This window comes from Anguilla anguilla, chromosome 14 (genome assembly GCF_013347855.1).
Source record: "Anguilla anguilla isolate fAngAng1 chromosome 14, fAngAng1.pri, whole genome shotgun sequence".
Taxonomy (NCBI): Eukaryota; Metazoa; Chordata; class Actinopteri; order Anguilliformes; family Anguillidae; genus Anguilla; species Anguilla anguilla.
In genome coordinates this window covers 23306202-23332058 of record NC_049214.1, presented here as the reverse complement: position 1 = coordinate 23332058, position 25857 = coordinate 23306202, and the positions used below count along the sequence as shown (strand labels likewise).

Sequence of the window (25857 nt, the reverse complement as noted above, 5' to 3'; positions counted from 1 at the left end):
TCATAATTAAATCTTAACTATTGACCTAATAGTGTAAAGTGGTATCTTCAGTTTTTTATTTGTTTGTAACCTTCTCCTGACTTGTGAAGGTCATATACCCTTTCCCTTCTTAATGCAGTTATTTGTCTTTCACCGTGGTTATGGCTGACACAAGGACTTTACATTTGTGTTACCTCATTTTAAACCCCAGTGAAACAGGAAGCCATGGGTAACTGCAATACCGTTCCCTAAAAACGAGCCTTCTTTGCTCACCTTTACCAAGGTTGAGAATCCGTGTTTTTTCCACGGTATAAGGAACGACTTAGTTTTGTTGAATCAAAGAGCATACAGTGATTTCTAGGCTATTGTAGCCTAACAGCAAAAAAGCCCCAAGCAATAAACACTGTTTTACAAACGATTATCGTTAAGAAAGGCCCATGGCCTATACAATAGTGACACGCATTCGGCTTAAATTTCAACCGAGCAAAGAAGGGCTTGGTGTGCATTCGCATTGCCGACTCGCAGCTGACTCTGGGGTTTAATATAGTAACAGGGGGGGTTTCAAAGTCATGTCGCCCGCAATGTCGGCGCAAAAGCTACCCCCGAGTTACCGACCACTGCCAATGAGAAAACGTGAGCCGTTTTGTCTATTTTAGCCGCAATCAGAATATAAAACCCAGTAAGCAAACCTCTCATCTTTCGTTTTTAATTTCATTTAAGGCGTGGAGAACTGGTTTTAGCGTCGGTTTGTTTTGCTTGCCAGTTTTGTACAGTTTTGATGAACGGTATTAATAAAATACCTGGCAACTCCGAAAACAACTTGAAATTTAGCGATGTGTTTATTAGTCTACCAATTACCCTATCAGATTTTTCACGAACCAAATAGTTAGGCCAAATCTGACTGCAAAGATTAGCCCACTCACAACTTTGAAGGCAATTAAACAAAATTCAACAACTGCTCGAGCGGGTGAAAAGAGGTTCAGGCAGAATACAGTAGGGGAAAATACGTAACGTAAACGTAAATTGTAGGCTAGTTCAAGTTAGACTTACTGAAAAAAAACACAGTGGATAATCAGTTTTAATTATTATGTTACGATAACATTAATGAATACAATTAAAGGTGTAGCCTAAACATGCAATGCAGGACACACAATCTAACTTTACTGCAAGTAGGCAACACTCAGCGTTACACACACCGAATATTGCATGAGTAGAGCACGTTGCCTAAATAGCACGGACTGCCACCGAACTGACTGGCACTAAGCAACAATAGCATTGGTTTAATTGTGTAATTTTTGGGTGTATATCCACACGCCTCTGAACGGCGTTGTTTCACGGGCAAATGAGTCACCACGTAAATTACAGGTAAAAAACAGTCGCAAATGCCACGGGGCAAATCCGCATTACTGCGGAAAACAAGCAACTACCGTAGACTAACCCACACTAAGCAAGCAAACTAGGTAACTATCGATATGTCGGTAAGGTAGTACAGAAAGTAGGCTCTCTTAGGCATAAACAGTTATTCTATACTATTTAGCAAATTCTGAAAAATAACAGCCAAGATATGAGAGCTAACGTTACTGCAATCTTATATAGTGGTGTAACTGCAACAAATGCAGTTCAATTTAAATTAAAATGTGCTTGCTTGCTGACTGGGTAGCACGCTAACGTTGGCGAATAAGTTTTACAATGACAGTCCATCAGGATGTCAGGTGGCATCTGAAGCAGCTATCTATACATAGTAAGAGGGAAAATCCAGCTGTCTCCCAGAAAAACCAAGCAAGCTAACTAGCTGCATTTTGTTGCCTCACAAGGTAAACTGGTCCGAGGATGTGCAGTTAAGTAGTAGGCGCTCATCCAGTTTTTCGTTAAATTCTGGCTTCTGTTCAACTGAACTTGATTACGCAAGTGCTCCTGGTGCTTACCTAAGAAGCGGACCCATGTGTCGCGATAAATATCGACCTCTTTGGTCGTTTTCTCCGGACTGGAATCCATTTCTCGCCACTTAAGCTTTAAAGCATATCCCCCCTAAGCAGCAGTTCCGTACTGTCTCCGTGCTCCTTAGGACCGATAAGGGAAATTCACTGGGCACATTCAAAGGCACGACACGTTCAGTCAGAGACCGTCTACAAAGGCCAACCCCTGAATTAGATTTCCACACTACTATACGGCTAAATCGATCTTTTACGGGTAAAAATTCTACATGCGATATAGGTCTGTTTAATTAATAAGTTAAAGAAGTGACAAGACGGGACGGGCATTGTTTTGGTCAATCAATTGTCATAACAAACGTTTACGTTATTGTTATCACATACACGCATATTACGGTTTTTAAAATGAATCATTGCTATTGGTTCAGTAACAGCAACAATAGACTGATCTCGGTGAAAAATGCGCTAGTAAACCAGCCGTTACAAAGGTAATTGGTTATCCAAATCGTTATAAATGTGAGTTATCCTCAGTTATCTGACAGAAGTAGCTACCGGTGGACCTCTGTCCAACCAACCAATAGCTACCGTAAGTGCAGCCATGTGTTTTTGGTTATCGTTTGTGTGGCATCGGTGGGGTTTTTTTCACAGCCCCTTGAATATCTAGCATAATAAACACTCCGGTTACCGGAAGTCAAAGAGGCCACAATGCGCGTACGGGAAGACCCTCGACGGCAGTTGAGGACGAATGAGTTTGAGTCTGTCTAAGCACCGGTGATGATTATTTTGTGTATTTTTATCGGTTACATTTAATAAATCACCGTGTAAGCTGGACACTTGACAAAAAGGGAGGGATCTTTGTTATACAATCTCACTGGAAAAATGTTCGAACGTTTTCAAGAAATGCATCTCTTTGTAATTCAATGTAACGAAGCCGAGTCTACGCCTATGTGTAAAGTGGTTATGAATACAGGCTACGCACATTTGCTGTATGAACTGTCAAAGCCATTAAAAAAACTGCACGGTGAGTTAAAGTTTGGAAAATGTATTTGAAAATAATACGTTAAAAATCCTTAAAAATAGGTGGACATAGCATTACACGGATGACCCATTCTGTTTTAATAATGAAAAGCAAGCACACAGTTCATAAATTACGGTGCTTCTTCATTGTCATATTATTTGTCTGATTTAAATTAATCAAAATTAACTAATTGACCTCAGCACTAAACAATACCTTTATTCTCTTCTAGTTCTGTTTCCATTTTTTTTTTCCAGAGACACAATGTTCCCACTATTCTTCATAAGGAAAGGTCCTGTAGTTTTAAGTGACACACATATTTGGAATTTGCAAGGAGATTGGCAGTAATCTTCATTTTACTAAACAAAAAATAGTTATTACACATGCACATGGGGCTGATACTCACTGTGAAAACAGTCAAAATGTGTCGCATGGCAGCATTAATGTCCATCAACGGACCTTCTGTTCATGTTGTGGGGCTCCACCTGTTAGTGCATATGGTGACTTCCAGCCGCAACAATGCCTGGCATGTTATTGCAGGGCAGTGTTGTGTTTGCAGACCCAGCTGAGGGCCTGTGATGGAGGACACACTCTTCAGTTTCACACCAACAAGCATCTTATTTGTGAGATTGAGTGCTACTTGCAAAGTTAACTGGTTCTATTTTATTTTGTAAATATCAGTTAGTTTTAATTAACTGATATTTTTAATTAATTTGTTTAGGGTTTTATCCTTTTTGTCCTTTGTCTTGTTGCATTTGTGTCTACATTTTGTGCACTGTTCTGCTCTTTACCTGCTGCTGCAATGACCAGATTTCCCCACAAGGATTAATAAAGTGACATCTGTCTATCTGCCTGTCTGTCTGTAATAAGTGTAAGCTATTCCACATAAGATTTGGCTGATTGCAGACTACAGCGTTGTAAAAGCTTGCAAGGTACAGTATGTTAAGACAATACAGTTTATATAGCAACCAAATTATATATTAATTTTTCAGATACACATCCCTCTTATTTTATTTAGTTTATGTTTTTTCTCATTTCATTATATAGTGGAAGGAGAAACTATTCCATCAGTTGAGGCCTCGTCACTTAAACTAAACAAATTGTGGAAAAAGAAAAAAGTGAAAAAACAAAGCAAAGGGCAACCAGCCAATCTGCCACGGTGTTAAAATGACTTTCAACAAAGTAGGAAAAGCGGGATTCAGAAGTGTCAGGTATAGCACCGTGTGATGATAGTATCTTCACCCAGAACAAACCAGCTGTTCCCCTGTCAGTGCTCACTGCCACAATCACAGCGCGAACTGTGTTTGACAGCGTGTTGGACAAATGAAAGGAGGCCGAACATTCGCGAAAGCCAATAGGAACCCAGAGAGGGGGTGTTCTTCCGCACGAGGTTTAGAATGGCTGCCACCACGAAACAATCGGTTGCGAAAAGCCGCAGAACATTTCCTAATGTAATTTGCAGTCGGGCGATGGCTAAAAACATGTACTGGGTATTTATATCTATTATTGTTATGACAAATCGATGTTGGGGTGACGATGGGCACGAAATGGAGGAGTTTCTGAAGAGAGAGCACTCGTTGACCAAGCCATATCAAGGTAGCATCACCGCCGGTTATGGTTGTGGTTCTGAAGCAAACATCAGATGCCTGTCTTGTTACGATTGCTAACACACTGAGCGGAAAATTAAAGCACGTAGTACATGTAACTTTACCGATATTACATTAAATATATACATCTACTTTTTTTTGATCATAGCCACGTAAATAACAGTCAGTTATGGCCAGGGTCTGTCAAATCAACGCCGGGTTAGGCAGCTATTTGAAATACTGATCAGTGAATGGTTCCTGCAGAATTTGCGACCTAATGTAGCGTTGGGTTTTTTTTTAAAAGCAGGAATATATAACACTGTAGCTTGGCAGATAACTAACGGACTGTCCTGTCAGAATGTCACCTTGTGAGACATTAGAATTTGCTGTAGCACTGTTCCTGCGCTTGCCAATCACGGGAGAACGGTAGCAAGCTAAAATCGGACGTTGACTGAAATAAGCGTCCTGCTGTGGACGTATTATATTACGGTTTCTCATAGCAACATTACCGACATTAGATTGTATGTTTGCATTTTTTCCTAGTGACGTTATATTTTGTTGAAAACGTTTGCAAGGCCAAACATGTAAGAAAAAATCATCATCATTCCTTAAATGATTTTTACTTCAGTTCACAAATATAAAGGCCAACGAGCTCTCGTGAATTACCATTGTGCCCGGGACGGGAAGTAGGACTGTGTGGCATGGCATGATGTCATCTCATCGTTGTGTATTTAGCGGTCGGGTCCTCCATCTCGTCCCACTGGGAGCTGATGGGCGACGCCATGACGACCACGGAGCAGGTGCGGCTGACGCCGGACATGCAGAGCAAGCAGGGAGCGGTATGGAACCGCATCGTGAGTTCTGCGCTGGCGCCGACCTCAGCATCACTGTGCTCACACTGGCCCCTTTCAGGAAATGCGGCCGCGAGGTCACTATCGAGGAATGTCACGAGTCTACGATTTCTAGTGTCCCTACAACTTTGTGTGAAGTGCAGACACTACTACATTTACTCGTTCTTTAGTGATCCATTCGTAGTATCACACTGTGGAAAAACTACAATTTTCTCATTTTATTAGAGCCCTGGTGGACTGCAAGCCTTCGATGCAGTAGGGCTGTCTGAAAATGCCATCACCCTTTCTCTTAGTCTGTGCTTTGGATCTGTTACAAGTTTTCATGTGAGGCTCAACTCTCTCTCTCTCTCTCTCTCTCTCTCTCTCTCTCTCTCTCTCTCTCTCTCTCTCTCTCTCTCTCTCTCTCTCTCTCTCTCTCTCTCTCTCTCTCTCTCTCTCTCTCTCTCTCTCTCTCTCTCTCTCTCTCTCTCTCTCTCTCTCTCTCTCTCTCTCTCTCTCTCTCTCTCTCTCTCTCTCTCTCTCTCTCTCTCTCTCTCTCCCTCTCCCTCTCCCTCTCCCTCTCCCTCTCCCTCTCCCTCTCCCTCTCCCTCTATCTCTATCTATGTTAATTTGTGCACACAGCCCTGTCACCTGAAGGACTGGGAGCTACAGGTGCACTTCAAAATTCACGGCCAAGGAAAGAAGAATTTGAACGGCGACGGGCTGGCAGTGTGGTACACTAAAGAGCGCATGCAGAAAGGTGAAATTCTGCCCTCTTGTGGCGAGTCGCCGGAACGTCACTGCACTAACCTCCACAGATGAATTTTATTCAAATAACCAATTCCAAGTGTATCTGAACGTGACTTCACTCCTCAACCACTAAGGAGACAGTTACATCATTTCAGATATTATAAACCTGACTTTTCTCAGGTTTGATGAGGATATTTAAATAGTTACTTTTGTCGGAGTCTTATTGCATTTACTCAGTATAACACACGAATATCGTATTTCTTTTTGATTTTATCCCACAGTTGTTTCTCTAGCACAATAGAAGGATTTGGTAGGTGAGAGGAGTCTGTATGCTGCAGGGTTTCTTTAAAAATCTTATTGCTGATGGAATGACGTGTAAAATGGTGTATGACTGAGCAGTAGAATTCAAATTACTGTAATTAAGGAAGTAATTTTACTTCAGCTGCTTAAATTCTGTGATAAAGGTAGAACGGAATCAGCCTTGCTGAGAAGCTATGGCTGTTTGTGTCATTTTAGGTCCAGTGTTTGGGAATACAGACTTTTTCACCGGGCTGGGGGTGTTCGTGGACACTTACCCCAACGAAGAGAAACACCTAGAGGTACGGCTTTCTACTCCCAGACGTTCCCGCCGTGTCCGAGGTCACGCAGGTCACACAGCCTCTATCCTGAAAACAAAAAAAATCACATAAATGACATTTCAGTGTAATCTGAACGCAACCGCACCACACTCTCCCAGTGCCTGTGTGTAGAGCATGTTAATGAGGTTTAGAGTCTTTAAGACCGGAGGAGATGTGTGTTCAGTATCGGCACGGCGTTGCATTGCGGCCAAGACTCCATATTTGTTTGCGCTAGTTGTATTTATTCTAAGTGGCCTGCTGTTCAGATTTAGCTGCAGTGCGTATGTCTTAATGCTCAGTCCGTCTCTGCTATTGCCTTTTAACGAAAGTGATTTTACAGTACTGGGGTTTTTGTACCTTTTATATTATCCACCCATGTAACTCACAACCGCTGCCATCTGTAACTGTTCATTTTACTTTTCTGTATTATAATCCATGCTGTGATTTTGGGATGTAGAAAACTTTTTTGGCTGCCTCCAGCACAACAACACCTCATCAAGGGAGAGAGAATGCTTTTGTTTTTAGCTTTCGAACTGAATTCCAGACGTTGTGCAAATATCAGTTGTAGTCTTATGTAGATCTGAACGTGTGCATTGGTGGATATCGTGTGTAGCCGATGTTGTTAGATCATATGATGTTCAGCGTGGGGTCCGGTGAGTGTTGGGCTCAAGACTTTTTTGAGGAGCCTGTTTTGTGATGTGCTTCTCTGTTTTGTGCACCCCATGGAGACAGGCGCAGAAGAGGAGGTACACCCCACGCACGCAGGTACCCCTTTTCCGCCCCCACCCCCCAACCCTCCAAAAAAAACTGCTGCCTGTGAGGAGCATGCAGCCCCCAGGTTCACCCATGTACCCCTTGGTAAAGTTGTGGAGTGTGTGTGTGTGTGTGTGTGCAGTTCCAGTTGGCCTCACAGCCCTGCTCTAAGTCATGTGGTTCGAGTCCCTGGCCAGTGGGGGGGGTGTTTGAAATGGGCGGGCGTTGTAAGCGTCGTGGGTGTGTCTGGCGTGGTGGTCTTGGGTGTCCTGCACTGATGGGAGAGAGAGGTTTCTCCAGCCCCTCAACGAGCGAAGCGCTCCCGCATGCCATCAGTCACGCCTGTGAGCCAATCAAAACGCTTTTCTCTCCATTCTCAAACGCTGCGATTCGTTTAGAAGACCTTCAGAGGATGTGGTAGCTCCGCCCTCGCATCAGTCTGCATGCTGGGTGCGCTGGTTTTACTGTTACTCTTTCCACCGTTACTTACACAGTCTATCCTCACGTTTCTGTGTCTTCATCCCTCCCTCCTTCCTCTCTTGCTTTCTCTCTGTCCTGCCTCCCACCCCCCTCTCTCTCCCCCCTCCCTCAGAGGATATTCCCCTACGTGTTGGCGATGGTGGGGAACGGCACGCTGGGCTATGACCACGAGCGAGACGGGCGGCCCACGGAGCTGGGGGGCTGCACCGCCATGGTGCGCAACCTGAAGCACGACACCTTCCTCTTCATCAGATACGTGCGCCGGAGGCTGACGGTGAGAGGCCAGCGCTAGCAGCTTTAGCATTACGCATCTGTTTTATAACTGTAGCATTAGCATTACGCATCTGTTTTATTACAGTAGCATTAGCATTGTGCATCTGTTTTATAACTGTAGCATTAGCATTGTGTATCTGTTTTATTACAGTAGCATTAGCATTGTGTATCTGTTTTATTGCAGTAGCATTAGCACTACGCATCTGTTTTATAACAGTGGCATTAGCATTACGCATCTGTTTAATAACAATAGCATTAGCATTATGCATATGTTTTATAACGATAGCATTACACATCTGTTTTTATAAAAGTAGCATTTGCATTATGCATATGTTTTATAACGATAGCATTACACATCTGTTTTTATAAAAGTAGCATTTGCATTATGCATATGTTTTATAACGATAGCATTACGCATCTGTTTTATAACAGTAGCATTAACGTTGTGCATCGGTTTTATAACAGTAGCATTAGCATTGTGTATCTGTTTTAATACAGTAGCATTAGCATTACGCATCCATTTTATAACAGTAACATTAGCATTACGCATTTGTTTTATAAAAGCAGAATTAGAATCATTTATTTGTTTAATAACAGTAGCATTAGCACTAAGCATCTGTTTTATAACAGTAGCATTAGCATTATGTATTTGTTTTTGTTATTTTGATATACGTTCGTTCTGCCTCACCTTGGTACCCTGAGCTGTGTCCCCTGTGCCCCGCCTCCAGATCATGATTGACATTGATGGGCAGCACGAGTGGAGGGATTGCCTGGACATCCCGGGGGTGAAGCTGCCTGAGGGGTACTACTTCGGTGCCTCGGCCATCACCGGAGACCTGTCGGGTACTACCTCAGTTCCTCAGTGCTTTCGTATCGTAAGATAACTCAGTGAGAGATAGATGTTTGCTGTGTTTCTCCTGGTGTAGATAACCATGTGAGGACTCAGTGAGTGATAGATGTTTGCTGTGTTCTCCTGGTGTAGATACCTTGAGGGGACTCAGTGATAGATGTAAAATTGCTGCATTTCTCCTGGTGTAGATAATCTTGTGCAGACTCAGTGATACATGTAGGGCTCCTGTGTTTCTCCTGGTGCAGATAATCATGTGGGGACTCAGTAAATGATAGATGTTTGCAGTGTTTCTCCTGGTGTAGATGCCTAGTGGGGACTCAGTGATGAATGTAGGATTGCTGTTTATCCTCGTGTAGATAACCATGTGAGGACTCAGTGAGTAATAGATGTTTGCTGTGTTTCTCCTGGTGTAGATAATCTTGTGTGGACTCAGTGAGGGATAGATGTTTGCTGTGTTTCTCCTGGTGTAGATAATCTTGTGCAGACTCAGTGATACATGTAGGGCTCCTGTGTTTCTCCTGGTGCAGATAATCATGTGGGGACTCAGTAAATGATAGATGTTTGCAGTGTTTCTCCTGGTGTAGATGCCTAGTGGGGACTCAGTGATGAATGTAGTATTGCTGTTTATCCTCGTGTAGATAACCATGTGAGGACTCAGTGAGTAATAGATGTTTGCTGTGTTTCTCCTGGTGTAGATAATCTTGTGTGGACTCAGTGAGGGATAGATGTTTGCTGTGTTTCTCCTGGTGTAGATAATCTTGTGTGGACTCAGTGATAGATGTAAAGTTGCTGTGTTTCTCCTGGTGTAGATAACCATGACATGATCTCGATGAAGCTGTACCAGCTCACCGTGCTGCGCAGTAAGCAGGAGGAGGAGGAAGAGGAGGAGATTCTCATTCCCAGCGTAGACAACCTGGAGCTGCTGAGGGGTAAGGCAGGAGGTTGAGCAATCATGCGCAGTCACCCGCACAGTCATGCACACACATGCAGAAACCCCACAAACACACACTGTTCTAGCATGTTCTATCTCACTTTAGAAACCTCCTTACGCGACATCGCTTCTGGGTTTTTTTAGTAGTTGGCCGTGGCTAATGACGTCACAAAATACCGTCCAGTCATTTTTCCTTATTTCACTGGGGGTGCTGATATCCTAAAAATTGCACTTTCAAGTTTGATACATTATCCTAACCATTTATGGACACACCACATGACGTTCCATAGCCTTTGTGTAACTTCCCTATTTCTCTCTCTCTCTCCCCTTCCCCCTGCTATCTGTCTCTCTTTTTCTCTCCTTCTCTCTCTCTCTTTCTCTCTCAGGGGATGTGAGTGAAGGAGGAATGAGTGGGTTAGCCTTGTTCTTCACCGTGCTCTTCTCCCTGCTTGGCTGCTTCCTGCTCCTGGTCATCGGCCTGGTCCTGTACAGCCACTGGAGCGAGAACAGCCGCAAGCGCTTCTACTGAGACACAGCGAAGGGAGAGAGAGAGAGAAGGAGAGAAATGGAGGGAGGAAGAGGGAGCACAAGAGGCCGCCGTTACTGCTGCATCCAGAGGATAACCGGTTCTGCACTGAGACACTTTGACCAGAGCAGCTGACCCTGATCTTCACAGCTGAGGGACAAGAGACTGTGAGAGAGATTAAGAGACAGATCGCCATGACTACTGTTGCCAGGGAGAGGAAAAAAAAAAAGTTTCTCGTTGCACTGAAGAGATGTGATGGGCTTTACTGACCTTAATCATCACGACTGAGAAAGAGAGAGAGAGACTGAGGGCGAGGTGGGCGGGAGAAAAGTTTGGGGGAAGAGTGTGTTATTGTGTGTTGTGCTAGCTCACAGAGGAGAACTTTGAGAATGACTGCCTTCAGCCCTGTCCCAGACTCCTTTGGGAGAGAGGGAGAGACAGACCCCCGCCCCCCCACCCCACTTTGAGCCTGGGAAAGGGGGGAGGAGGCTAGGAGGAACATTCCTCATTTCCAAGACATTTCACTCCGACCTGACAAAAAGGCTGGATGCTCCTGTAGGGCTGTGCTTGTTCGAACCACCCTCCCCATTTCCTTTCTGATGTGTGTGTCTACAAAAGAAACAGGTGGGGGGGGGCGGGGGGGTTGGTGGAGAAGGGCTGGGTTGCCAGATTGTGGGTTACGGGTCCCTGAATGTTTGCGGGTGCCTTGCTTTATAGGCCCCTGCGTGATGTCATTGGCCTGGGCTTCGCAATGTCCGCAACATGCAGACTTCACCGCTGTCAGCTTCCTCTTCACTGTCTGCTTCCTCTTCTGTCAGCTTCCTGTCTGCTTCCTCTTCTGTCAGCTTCCTGTCAGCTTCCTCTTCTCTGTCAGCTTCCGCTTCCTGTCAGCTTCCTCTTCTGTCAGCTTCCTGTCAGCTTCCTCTTCTCTGTCAGCTTCCGCTTCCTGTCAGCTTCCTCTTGTCAGCTTCCTCTTCTCTGCCAGCTTCCTGTCAGCTTCCTCTTCTCCGCTCCAGAATCACAGTCACTGCCTCTAATTACCCCCGCCGTGATACCACGTTGCATCTGGTAAAAAAAAAAAACGATCCCCACAGCCAGGAAGACTTCTCCCGTTTAAAGTGAGGATGCCTCACGTTAGCTGTGATTTATATGGTCCTGTCCTCTCCTCTCCTCTCCCTGCCTGAAACCTTTCAGCAGCTCAATCTCCTTTAAGGTTGACTCTGCTTTTTTATAAATCTATGTGAAATGACCGTAGGTTTAGACTCCTCTCCGGATGTCTGTGTTAGTGCAGTGATCGTGTTTTGCATATGCATGAAGATATCTCCCTTCTTTTGAGCCACTGGTCCTTTTTGGAGAACTGATTATAGCTTCATAGTTCACTCAGGTATTCTGTCTACTGAGCAGGTAGCCCACTCCATACTGGTAGCATTGAAAGGTATATTTTGTCACTGGTGATACTCCCAAGTGTTCCAATTCCAATGTTCGCTAGTTATGAATATTCATTAAAAGGGATGCTTAAAGATAGACGGTTAGATAGATAGCACAGTGACTCAGAAAGGCGCTCCGATAAGAAAGAACAAAGGACAAGAGGAACATAGGAGTTGAATATCTGGCCAGTGTGCAGAATATCTATGGTCCTTTGTTAAAATCACATTTTACCATATTGGATGTACATAGTCTGTATGGACAAGTTGGCCTGGTAGTGTTGCCTGGTGCTGAGACCGTGTAGATGCTGTACGTCTGTATAGCCGACCTGCCTAATACCGTGGGCTACAGACCTTCTTTTACTGCCAGCCTTCATGGCTGCGCCTGTGTCTTTAGACTAAGATCTGGTTACAGTCAAATCTCTGCCCCAGTACGCTAATAGCAATATAAAAACCCCAGTTTACACAGGATTCCTGTTTTTTTTTTTTTTAAAAAGGAAAAAATAGGGGCTAGTTGTCAAATTATTTAAAACAATGGCCAGAAAAGAGCAGTGTGGGATGATGGCTCTTTAGATTGCAGTGCAGTTCATGAATTATAAGTACACAATAAAACAGGAATAATTAATTACTATTAATTGTTACAATTAACCATTATAAATGATTATCCAACAGTTTAGTAAAAGATGTTTAAGGGAGCAATATGACCAGATTGAGAAAGAAAATGTCACAGTTTTACTCTTTTAAGATGAGAGTTCATGTAACATATTGTAACGGCGTAGCAATGTCAATCATCTTCATTCCTGGTCCTGGTGAGCCACAGGGTCTGCTGGTTTTTAATTGGCCTTAATATGTTGGTTATCAATTCAGACCCTAGAACCCAGTCTGAGGTGAGTTCTGTGTAGTCAACTGCTTTAATTGATCAGTTAGGTGCGAAATAATTTCAAAACATACAGCAGACCCTGCGGCTCTCCAGGACTAAGAATGAAGATGACTGGTCAATGTTGTTACCTTGTGTGGAATTATGAGAACCGTGGCCTGGCTTTTTACAAAATGGCTGAACCAAATCAAGGAAGTGAAAGGCGATTATTGACATCTTATTAATCGCGAATCATTACAGCATAATTATCTATGGTTGTTTTTTTTGTTGCCAAAAGTCTGGTTGGCTGACTCACCTCAATGCCCACGTGCATGTTTATGCCTTTGGATCTTACTGTGTGAAATTAGTCTTTTTATACTGCTGTCTGCCCATTCACGGTTAGCCATCTGCGCACTGAACTTCTAGTGTAGCGTGACACGTCTTTTCCCCGTCTGTCTTGTTACTGCCTCAGCCTTTTAAAAACAATGTATTTCATTGTGTATTTATTTATATATTTATTCATTCATTTATTTATTTGGGGGGGGGGGGGGGTGTGTGAACAAGAGAACTGCATACTTGAAATAAACCCCATGTTCCTCCCAGACGAATGTTCCCCCGTGAGGAAGGTCGTGAAAGTCCCCGTGCTGCCTTGTGGCCGATCCCAAGTCCCAGACCACGTCTACACGGGTTGCTTTGGATCGAAAATGTAACCCCAAACGACCTTTGCGGTTACTGTAGTGAATATTTTGGTTTTAGTCGACGCCTATCGGTCCTCCGTACTGCTGTTTGGGTAAACATTTGCACTTGTCATTTTGGTTTGTCGGTGCACTGCTAGGCTAAAATGTGATGTGAATACAGCCTTATTATAGCCAAATGATGAGACACAATCTATAATGGCTTGTAACTGTTTGCCTTCAAGGCAGAAATGCTGTATGCATTGTATGGCTGCAGATCAAATGCCATGCTTTATTTCTATTCAGTTATTTTTATTTATTAACTGTTTTGTTTTTGTTTTATTTTGTTTTTAATGCTTTAACATGGCAATAATTATTGCAGTGGTTATTGTAATTCTTCATTTAACTTGGTATATGAAGTTACATTTCTGAGTAAGGTTGAAGTGTAGATCACACAAGTAACAGTTCCAAGTGGCAGTACTTGCTCTGTGCAATGTTGACATTGACATTTCCAAAACCACAATATCATGAAAATAAAATAATTAAAACAAATGTTGAATTTAGTTAAATTAACAGCAGTGTCTGCCCAGAAGTTCAGGAATGAAGTTGAGCCTCCTCATAACAGTGATTACAGACTAAATGTAAAATATTCTAGTCCCAAAAAAGGAAAAACTTTTAACTGTATGATTGTATGTACTTTGAAACACTGATTTTTCACTTGCAAAAAAAGAATTTACCTCTCTCAGGTGTATTCAGACCTACTGAGCATCTGAACCCCTCCGTTTTTGCCGTGTTAGTTCCTGAATTCCGTGTCTCTCGGAAAGTAAAAAACGGCACTGATTTACTCACGGTCGTTGTCGTCGAAGGTGCAGAGGTGCCCGCTTGATTCAGCAAACCGGGGCCTTGTTTCTCATCACCCTTGACCTTCCCTCATTTGAGGAGATGTTCCAGTGCCTCCATTCACCCTGTTCCTGTGAACGTCTATCCCCTGGAGACTGAAACCCTGTTCCTGTGAACGTCTATCCCCTGGAGACTGAAACCCTGCTCCTGTGAACATCTATCCCCTGGAGACTAAAACCCAGCTCCTGTGAACATCTCCCCCCTGGAGATTGAATCCCTGCTCTCCATCCCCTTGAAATGAAAACCCTGCTCCGGTGAACATCTGTCGCCTGGAGACTAAAACCCTGCTCCAGTGAACATCTATCCCCTGAAAATTAAAACAAATTTGCGCACTGTTGTTCCTTTTTTTTCTCTTAGGTACAGGGGATGTAACGGAGTAGATTTGCTGAGGGGATGACAGAGCCGATGGCCTACGTTAAAGCTGCCCGTAACAGGCTGTCCTTGTTCCTGGACCCAATAGTGGTCCTGCAGGTTTCAGAACAAATGTGAATCCACCGTTAGCGCGTAGCCACTTTAGCGGCTATTCAACAGCCGAAGCAACGATGAGTTTCGCCACTAAAACAAAGTGTTTCTTTTGTATCGGGCATAAATGTCTTATGTGGGACTCGTGACCTAAAAATTAGGGCCTCGTTCTCATTGCCCAGTATGAGAGGTACCAGCCGTGTGGGTTGTTAAAAAAAAGGAAAAGAAGTTCTGGGTGATGGTGGTCTAGCTGTTTTTTTTCTTTCTTTTTTTCCTGCTTACACTGACTTTCTGGAATTCTCCAGGGGTTGGGTGGGGTGGGTAGTGGGAGTGGAATCCATGGACACCGTTACTATGTAGGTCAGGGGGTCAGAGGTACGACAGGAAAGAAAGTTCCCCGATTCCCACCTACAGCTTCACCCAGGTCAAAGGGGGGTCACAAGGACTACTTTACACACACAATGCTATGGGGAGGTAATTTGAGATTAAAATACCCCAAAAACCCACTGAACTGTAAACTATCAGCAGTTTATGGGGGAAACCATTTTTTACATGTAAATGCTTCTATGAATATATAGCAAATATTGATAAAATTACCACCTAAAAGAAAATTTGTACATTACTATGTAAACTCTGCATACAAATTCATGCGTTGGCAGCCATTTTCCCCTTTATACTGTACATCGATTGTCTATTTCTTATTAAAGTTGCATGATGGTAAAGTGCCTACTCTCATTTAAAAAAAATCTCATTAATAATTCATGTTGCACACTTGGGATCACCTGTATTCCTGACCCCACACTGAACCTTACGGTACATAATGTAGTTTTATCTGTAACAGCTAGGGCTGCAAAAGCCTACGATGACAAGGTTCAGTCAGGAGACAAAAATACAGCGAAGGTCACAGGAAAATCGAGAAGATTTTTCAGGCCCAGTTGTAGTTTTCACACAGGATTTTTGAGGGCCGGTTGTAGTTTTCACACAGGATTTTTGAGGACCAGTTTGAGATTTCACAGAAGATTTTTGAGGGCTGCTTGTAATTTTCATGCATGGTTTTTGAGGGCTGCTTGTAGTTTTCACACAAGATTTTTTATCCCCAGATGTGGTTTCATATAAACCACTGATGAGCTCATATCCTGGAGTGTTCAACCAATCAGGGACTTGTATTCTCTCACAGATACTGTACCACTGACAGGCATAAACAAACTGATTTAGAAGAATAAAACAGCTGATCCCCTACAGATGACAAGAAGACCTTGCCTTTGCTGAATTCCTTGTATTTTTCCATTTTATTAAAAAAAACTGAAATGATGAAATAAGTGTGCACATATCTTCACCAAACTTGTTGCATTAGAATCAGTGACATGATAATAGTGCCTTTCTTGGCTTGAACTACTTTATGAGAAATAGGAAAGGGTACAGATTAAGTCAACCATTTGTTCAAAAAAGAGGATTTCCTTTTTTTCGATCTGGCAAAAAACGTAACGCGTCAGTACACATCTATCAAAGGTTTCGATCTTGCGAAGGAATCCCCGTCAATGCAATAATTAGGGACGTCATTTTTGTCAATCACATTTTTTGTCAATTTCACTTTTTGTGACTTTGGTTCAAGTTTTGTGGGGAAAAAGTGCAGTGGATGATGACTGTTGGGAGTGCATTGATTTATCATCACTAGCAGTAAATTTCCTAACGAAACTCAATGCACTAAAGAAGTCAAGAACTTCTGCATGTCATGCTGGCTGTTGTCTTTGTTTTGATTTGTAATTTGACAGAATGGTGGGGGTGGGGGGTTGTGAGTTCCCAGTCCATTAGGAGGGCCCGGCTCGTGTTGAGAAGCTGCAGGGCCAAACATTCTGCACAAATTGCTGAGTGAACGGAACCAGACGGAAGCGTGCTTGAGGGAATGAATCAGGCTGTGATGATGCACACGCTAAAAAGTACACACGTACAAAAACGACACATTTCAGACGTACGGCTTCACACGGTTTCTCAACACTCACGTTTCGGTATTTCAGGGAAGCAACCATGGGTGACTAGTCTTTTGAACTTTGATGACATCACAAAGCTCGCTGGTACCCCATGCTGAAAACGCACCTCAACGTTTCTGAGCCATTCAGCTGAACTTCAATCCCTGAATGTTTGCAGTAATTTAAAGTAACATTTAGTTTTTTTTTTTTTAAATCCTTGACACTATTTTATTTGAAGTCGCGGCTCTTTAAATCTCTTCTGCGCTAACACCACAAGTTAACGCTCAGGAAGCTGATGATAAATTCTGCAGTGTTGACAGTGAATCCTGTCTGCGGCTGCATGTGTTATACACAAACATGCACACACAAACCACCCACACACAGACATGCATGCACACACAAACCACCCACACACAGACATGCATGCACACAGGCATGCGCACACGCATACACACACACATGCACACACTCATTTAATACACAAGCACACACAAACCACCCACACACAGACATGCATGCACACAGGCATGCGCACACACATACACACACACATGCACACACTCATTTAATACACAAGCACACACAAACCACCCACACACAGACATGCATGCACACAGGCATGCATACACACATACACACACACACACATGCACACACTCATTTAATACACAAGCACACACAAACCACCCACACACAGACATGCATGCACGCGGGCATGCGCACACACATTTCATACATACGTACAGACACTCACACTCATTTAATACACACATGCGCGCACACACACACACACACACACACAGTATATGTATGTTTCAATCTGCACCTGGAGAAAAAAAATAAAAATAAAAATAAAAATAAAAAATAACTTTAAGGACTAAACTTTAGTCCTTTCTTAAGGACTAAACTTGTGCACTGGATAAACAGTGCACAAGCGGTCAAAGCCACATGGCAAAGACCCCACTGACTCCAACTGCGTTTTAACCCAGGGGAAAGCACCCAGCGCATCTGACATGTGAGAGGGGTAAACGGGGCAGAAGTGTAAAGAGGTAAAAGGGTCATGACCTCAGAGACACCTGGGGCTGAGAGTCACCGTCTTAGCAGAAAAAAAAACATCTCGAAACAATGGCTGCACCTCAACTTCGTGGACAGGAAAGAAATGCAAAGACAGCACAAATACCGATGCGTTTTTTTTTTGTCTGTGTTTAATAGCCCTTATTTTGCAAGGTAAACATGTTAAGGCCAGAGATATTTTTATAAGTGAAATCTGGGCCGATCTGTACAGGAGGAAGAGAGGGAGGGGATATTATTTTGGGGCTCCAGAAGAAACACAGGTCAAAAACCCTGTATTCAAATTATCCAAAATGCAAACATTTCCATTACAAAAACACGCCTTCGTCGCTTCACGTTGCATAACAAGCATGCACTTGAGTATTTTCATTTGCCACCTAAAGAAATGTCTTCTTGAACCATAACATACAAGTAACAGTATATCTGAAACGACACCCTACTTACAACACGAAAAACCAGATTAAATATCGTTCTCCCAGTAAAGCCCGCCCACCCCCACCCCCCTCCCCCCTTTTCAGGATCATAATATGTCTCATCGTCGCTCACACACATTAAACAAAACATGATCAGTCCTTAAATGTTAAACTGGAACAAAAAGAGGGAAATGCTTAACACACAGAAACAGGAAGGACACAGGTTTACGTTTTGAGGGGTTTTAGCTAGCTTAACTGAAAAAGCACTGGTCACCGTTGTCAATATAGACCGTGAAAATTAAAAATGCAAAACACCGGGAGTCAAATTTCACTCGACCATTTTAAAGCAGCTTCAGCAGTGAACTCGGTTACAAGGTAAAAGTGACCAGCTCTACATACGCACAACACACACATGTACTCCCTACACACACGGATAAAAATCAGAGCATCTGCTGTTCTCAGGTCCAGAACACCAGGAGAGCAAAAGAACCGTTCTGTTCTCAGGAGAACAGCTGACAAAAACGCGAGAACTCGCACACCTGGCAGCTCTCTACACACACACGCATGCACGCGCACGCGCGCATGCACACACGCACACACACCTCTTTGGAGCTGCCGCAGTTCTCACGCTAGGTGCATCGCTTTACAGAGATGGCCAGCGGCCGTTTCTCAGCAACGAACCCAGGCGGCGTACATTTTGCACGTTTTTATGTCCACAAAACATAAAAGCGCACAAATTTCTTCTGTTCCTACAGCGACGCAACACAAATTAATCATACAGATTAATGGTGACCGACTTAACTCGAATCACCTCTGCGCCCCTTACTTCCACACTACCAATTCTTTTTCATTTCTATTGTTGCCACGTCACAAAAATCCCATCACGCTTGTGGGCAATACAGCCTGTGCTCTTCAAATCAGGCTGAATGATATTGTGCTTCGAGAATTATTGCAGAAAAATAAAGCAGCTTCGGCACTGGCTACACGGGCAGACACACCAACAAAGAGGAGGCACACCACCTGCATTGAGGAAAGATGGCAGCCGTTTATTATTGCGCGACGCCACATCTTTGTTTCGCGTACAACGCAATAACAAGGTCGAGCACCTTGATTTGTGTGGTTTGCGCCTCCGCGCCAGATGCCCACGTCTCCTCCATTTTGATTGTAAAGTCATAAATATGCAAAGAAGCAAAATGAACAGGACCTACACTAGAGCCGTGGTGAACTCCAACTCTTGCATCGAGGAGCAGAGAAGCGGAAGCGAAGATGAAGAATCTCAAGCGCTTCACGCCAGTGTTTCACCGACGACAAATTCTGCCCAGGTTTCTCGGTGTCAAACGCACACACACACACACACACACACACACACACACACAGCGCATTCAACAGCAGAAGTTGAAGGAGCCGGGGCTGGCAGTGAAACATTTGCCCCGTCGCAGTACGCAGAAAGAGCGCAGAGAGAGCACAGAGAGGCACGAGGAACAAACGCCTAAAACGGAAAAAAAACGGCTCCTGGCGCGGCAGCCATGTTGGCATCAATCAAGCGCAAGCTTCAAAGGAAAAAAACAAAAAAAGCAATAACGATAGCGAAGGTAATTATGTTTACAATCCACAACAGACCAAGCAGCCTCTCTAATAACTTCCCCCATCTTTAGTACGTACCAACCCCATGACTGTAAACACCTCACCAGGGACTTCCAGTCCGAAATTTTGTCATCAAGAACCGGGAAGCATACTACCGCTAAAATGCTTTTAACTGGCACTAATTATCAGGCACCTCCAGCCCTGTTTTGACCCCATTCTGCACGTGTTGGAGCGCCAATAACGCGCGACCAGCAGGGGGCGGCGAACGTAACTGGGCCACAGCCCCGGGAGGAGATGGGAGGGAGGCAGGGAGGCGCGATTGATCAAATATTAAATATTCTTCATTTCATCTCGATTTCTCCTTCTCCCTCCCATCGTAAACTGACAGAAAGGTTGCAGACACAACGCAGTAAGAGAGATGGCTCTCGGGTCACATGACCCCCCCCCACCCCCCCACCCCGCTCCGCTCCCACTAAAACAAACTCCAACAAGCAGAGGGGGAAATAAGAAGGGTGGGGCAAATGAATAAAGCACTTTCATAAATCTTTTTCTTGAAAAACCATTATCTGGCTTTTTGTTACCGGCATGCATTGTTTTGTTTTCCCATGGAAATTTGCGCCGTTGGCAGGAAGTGACGCGATGCCCTTTTGGGACGATTTGCACCAATGAGGCGAGGGCATGAGAAAGAGCTGGGGGTTGGTATGTCCGTTTCCGTTAAGCACACTAATATCACACATCACACCACGCCCTTTAGCTGCCCTGCCCCAATCATCAATCACCCCTCCGTGTCACGGAATCTTCCTACCCCCTACCCAGAATCCTCGACTGCTTCCTCTCATCCCTGTCCATGGAAAGGCCAAAATCTCCAGAACAAGCAATCAAGTGCCTAGACACACAAAAAAGCTTTCAGAAATAAAATGCCATTTGTGTCATCAACATCAACATCATCATCATTATTATCATCATCATGGCTAGCAGAAGCTCCTGCTGTTGCATTTTGGTGAGTTCCTGGCAGTACCTCACGGTTTCCGGATAATGATGATGACAAACATGGTGGCACCCCTGCCCTGCCCAACCCCACCCCACCCAACCGCACCCCGCCCCCTCCCCTGTTGCTAAGTCACTACGATCGTGGGAGGAGCTCCTCAGACCAACCCATCCCCGCTGCTGCTGCTGCTGCTGGTGGGCTGGGCCTGGCCCTGGGTGGGGCACTGCTTGTGCCCGTCGGGGAGGCGTTGGGAGCAGCAGTCCCCCCTCGGCCCCTGGCACAGACCGTCCTCCTCCTCCGCCTCCTCCTCCTCCTCTTCCTCGGGGCCGGAGGCCTCGTCCAGCTGGCACACGCACACCTCGATCCCCGAGTCGCCGGTCACGTGCCTCCGCCGAGTCATCAGCTGCTCCTCCGTGGACGACGGCACCCCGGGCCCCTCCCCCTCCTCCTCCTCGTCGTCCTCCACCCCTCCTCCCGATTGGCTCGGAGTCGCCGCGCCCTCGGCCGCCCCCGGCGAATAGGCAGCCGGCTCCCCGCGGGGCCCCGCCCCCACGGGGGGCTCCAGCACCACGGCAGCCTCCGATTGGCCGGCGGGCGGCGCAGCGGTGGGGAGGGCGTCTGGGGGAAGTTCCGAATAAGGCGGGGGCGGAGTCGGGGGGTGACCGACCACCTCTTCGTAGTCTGGGAGCTTGCAGTCCGTCCAGAACCCTAAAGGGCAGGCAGATATCAGCTGCGATGCTCATAAGCGTGTGGATGCTCATAAAAAAACACCAAACAGAATATGATAGCTGCTGCAGTCACATGTTGTAATGCAGGGTGAGAAAGCACCATGTTAATACAGCCTTAAGTGCTGTACTTAACTACCCAACTGGACTGCAAACCCAAAATGCTCTCTTAAGACTGAACTTCGACATAACCTTTTCTTTAACATTTACACACTGAATAGTCCCCCTACACTATAACCCGTTTCTTTCCAGAAAATTTTATGCTTTGGGAAACAGGTGCTATTTCAATTAGCCGACTAGGACTTCGGTTGCACAGGATATGTACAGAAATGGAAAATGAAGTGCCTGTCCAAAAAACTAAGCTCTGTGAATCTCTTCACACAAAAACCAGGCCTTTCCTAACCTTGAATTTGCCCCATTCTGAAACCTGCAGGAACGGGAATTCCACCAAACCCTATTAAATGGGTTACATATTGGTTACCTGCCAAGCGGACTGTAATGGAGCGAATGGTCACTCACTCAGGTTAAGGGGAGGCGGGGCTATGAAGGAGCTGGAGGCGCCCTGATAGGCCATCAGGCTGATCTCGCGCTGCCGCTGCTCCTGCTGGAGACGCATCTTCACGCGGCGATGGCGGTACGCACAGCAGCAGCTCAGCATGATGATGAGGGTCCAGACCAGCCAGAACCCTGCAGAACAGAACCTACCGTCACTCACACACACAGGCAGACACACACACACACACACACACACACACACACAGGCAGGCAGGCAGGCAGGCAGGCAGACACACACACTCACACAGAAACTCAAACACAGGCAGGCAGGCAGACACACACACACACACACACAGGCAGGCAGGCAGGCAGACACACACATACACACACTCACACAGACAGGCAGGCAGACACACACATACACACACTCACACAGACACACACTCACACAGGCAGACAGGCAGACACACACATACACACACTCACACAGACACACACTCACACAGACAGGCAGGCAGACACACACATACACACACTCACACAGGCAGACAGGCAGACACACACATACACACACTCACACAGACAGACAGGCAGGCAGACACACGCATACACACACTCACACAGACATACACACACACAGGCAGGCAGGCAGACACACGCATACACACACTCACACAGGCAGGCAGGCAGACACACACATGCACACACTCACACAGGCAGACAGGCAGACACACACACTCAAACAGACAAACAGTGGCACTTGCACCCACACACCTCTTGCCCTCTATTTTACCCACACAGATAGCCTGCTTTCACACACTTGAACAATCCCAGATAACATCCCAGTTCTCACAATATTACTGGTACGTTTTGTGAATGCTATGACATTACCACGACACGGCGCCAACATTGTGAGAACGTTTTGTGTTTGCTGGGATGATGTGAGTGTGACTGTGTAAGAGAAAGAGAAAGCGAGAGAGAGCGAGAGAAAAAAAGAAAGAGACAGAATGGGGGGAGGAGAAGGACAAACGAGAGAAAGGGAGGGGTGCACGTACACCACAGCTCGTAGTAGTAGGTGCAGCATTCGGTCTCTCCACAACAGTAGCCCATCTCACACCGGTACTGCTCATTATTCACCCCGAAACAGAACTCCTTCCCCTGCAAAAAAACACACGCACGGTGCGCGGGTTAGCGGTCACCGTGACGACGGCAGGCGCGCCCCCCCCCCCCCCGAGACCCAACAACACAGACACTTCAGCACAGACGGCGCCACTTCAGGTCAAAGCATTTCAACTCCTCCCCACCCATCCACCTCCCCCCCCCCCCCCCCACCCGCAACCACCCCGAGCGAAAGCTTTTCCCCGTTTTCAGTTCTCCGTCGACCGTACGGTTTCCAGGCGACCTCCACGAAAGAGACTACCTTCCCGCTGACCTTGAAACTCGATCAGCCAATAAATGGATAAAGCTTGCGTGTGTGTGACAGACGCAGTACAAACGCCTGCAGTCTCTCCATTTTAGTACAAACAACCCGAGCGTAAGCTAATACAGGCTCCGCTTGCGCACGCAGGGCCTAGTCTAACTCAGAAAAGCTTCTCTAATAAATTCCCTTCTCATTCTCAGCACCGACGGTCGGTCGAGTTCGCCATAAGTGAGGACCAGGACCCACAATTTTTAAATTGCTGGTGGGCATCTGCTAAAATTCCCACTGCACTGTCTTGGCTACCCCAACACCGAGTTCTAGGTCTGGCAGCCCTATCTGAGGCATGATAAATTCTAGAAACTTCTTTAAATAGGCCACCTGATACAGGCCAGTTTTGAATGTTACATCACGTGTTTTCAGGTCTTCATTAAGGTCAGTTAGATATTTAGACTTTTCCATCTCTCTATTACAAACTGACAAAAAAAAAAAAGTTAAAACCCTAATAAATAATAATAAAATGGCAAGTGAATAACATTATTTGTCTGAGGCAGGATGGTGTCTGTGGCTGCCCCAGGCAGCTAACTAGCCGAGGGTAATAAACATGAACATGGAAACATGACTTCAGATGTCATCCCACGCGGGTTACGCTCTTATTCAACCAAGTGCGAAAACTGTTTTTCTGTTTATTATTAATTAAATCACGTCAAATACCGAGACCTCAGGTAAGTTTTAGCAACAACAAAAAGCATGTTATACAAAGAAAAAAAACGAAAAAACTAAACTTGGCTTACATTTAGAAAACGGGGTCATGAATACGCGCCCTATGAAGCATGTTATTAAAATTATTAATTTTTAAATGGATATCACATTTGCAGCTCTATAGTACTGAAATGGCAAACTAAATGACTGAAAAGAGCATAAGTAGAAATAGATCATTGAGTACAGGATTTTATATTCAACACACAACATAAATTCAATAAAAATGATATTAAAATTTAATTCTCAGCTAAAAGTAAGTTATGTCATTTAGCTGGCTAACGTAGCCGACACGGTCGACTTTATCATGAATAATAGCGTTACAAATAAACAACAGGTCTCGCTAAACTATTGAAGCAAACTATGAAAACAAAAACAAATGATTACTGTTTAGTGTCATTATCATGGTCCCCGTTTTTTTTTTTTTTTTAACACATTGCACTGTTTCTAACACAAACGTTGCTCGGCTAACGTTAGAAAGCTAACTTGCCGATATTAAGGCCATTCCGTTAGGAAATATTAGCTGGTGCCTAGCTATTGTTAGCTAGCTAGCTAGAAAGTTATTTGTCCTGGCGACCCAGCGAGCGTCATTCTGTCGATACTTAGCAAGAAGCAAGCTAAAAAATTTTTTACCCGTTTCTTTTTATTTATTTAACAAAACATTTTAATATATAATACTAAAGAACACAATCATAAACACCCAATTAATTTAACAAAATATCTGGCGTCACAAAGTTGTACTGTGTGGGAGAAAGGAGAAAAACGCACAATAGAAGGCCTACTTCCACATCTCATCCACGGACTAAACTGAATACCCTGACCGATCTCAGCGCCCGAGATGCCACTTACCTGCACCACAAAACAGGTCCCTGCCCAGAGCAGACCTACAATGGGTCCCAGTGCTTTCTGTGGCATCTTTCTGGGTTCTTGGCCGAAGACACAAAGGAGAACATATAGATATGAATCTACATATAAAAAAACGAAACGAAAATAACCTATTGTATAATTCACTTATTTAGCTAACAGGACGGCTAGCTAAGCTAGCTTCATGTTTTGTGTTCTTTCAGAATACTCAACGCGCCCGGTCGTTAGGGCGCACAACCAATAGAGGTCAGTATAATGACACACTAACAGGTTAATATAGTTCATCTCAGCCCAGCAGACAAATATACATTTCAGTCTCTATGATACGATAATATAGGAAACACAGCGACATGTTTTATGTTAGTAATGACATACCCAGATAAGTATTCATCATGAAATGAAAACAGCTCAATGCCTCCAAAGTCCAGTCCTCAATCCTTATCCTTATAAACACAGTACGGCTGAGATGTCTTGAAAATTTTGAGAAACACATAGTCTATATATTTTTAAATGAAACAGCACCATATCTTCCCAAGGTAGCAATTTAAATGTTATTGTGTAACAATGTAATATAGTTCAGCTCTGACCAGCTGACATAGTACATATTTGGGTATAGAATAAGGTCAGATATAAATATCCTGACACGTTTTACCTAAGTAATGACGTACCCACATAATTAGCCATTATTGAGTGAAAACGTCAATGGCCCCAAAAGAAATCATTATACCCTAGGAACA

At 44.6% G+C, this 25857-nt stretch overlaps 3 protein-coding genes across 3 annotated transcripts in view; 1 reads left to right on the top strand and 2 right to left on the bottom strand.

The window, feature by feature from the left end:
* mtfp1 (mitochondrial fission process 1) overlaps positions 1-2090 on the bottom strand; it is an 8219-nt gene extending 6129 nt beyond the window's left edge. Inside the window, exon 1 of the mRNA XM_035392173.1 lies at positions 1905-2090. Within this exon, the coding sequence (XP_035248064.1) occupies positions 1905-1974 (70 nt within the window). The 5' untranslated portion in view covers positions 1975-2090. The remainder of the gene's footprint in view (positions 1-1904) is intronic.
* A 2210-nt stretch (positions 2091-4300) lies between these two features.
* On the top strand, positions 4301-13307 carry lman2la (lectin, mannose-binding 2-like a). The gene is made up of 9 exons (XM_035389677.1): positions 4301-4521; positions 5247-5365; positions 5984-6101; positions 6608-6690; positions 7441-7473; positions 8054-8215; positions 8943-9057; positions 9874-9993; positions 10382-13307. Exons 1-9 carry the CDS (start codon positions 4323-4325, stop codon positions 10522-10524), a joined length of 1092 nt encoding a protein of 363 aa, XP_035245568.1. The 5' UTR covers positions 4301-4322; the 3' UTR covers positions 10525-13307.
* A 7171-nt stretch (positions 13308-20478) lies between these two features.
* wbp1 (WW domain binding protein 1) lies at positions 20479-25363 on the bottom strand. The gene is made up of 4 exons (XM_035391421.1): positions 25106-25363; positions 23136-23238; positions 22105-22272; positions 20479-21568 (listed from the first exon to the last, which is right to left on the bottom strand). The coding sequence occupies exons 1-4, from the start codon at positions 25169-25171 to the stop codon at positions 21018-21020; spliced, it is 888 nt and encodes a 295-aa protein (XP_035247312.1). The 5' UTR covers positions 25172-25363; the 3' UTR covers positions 20479-21017.
* Positions 25364-25857: the final 494 nt, after the last annotated feature.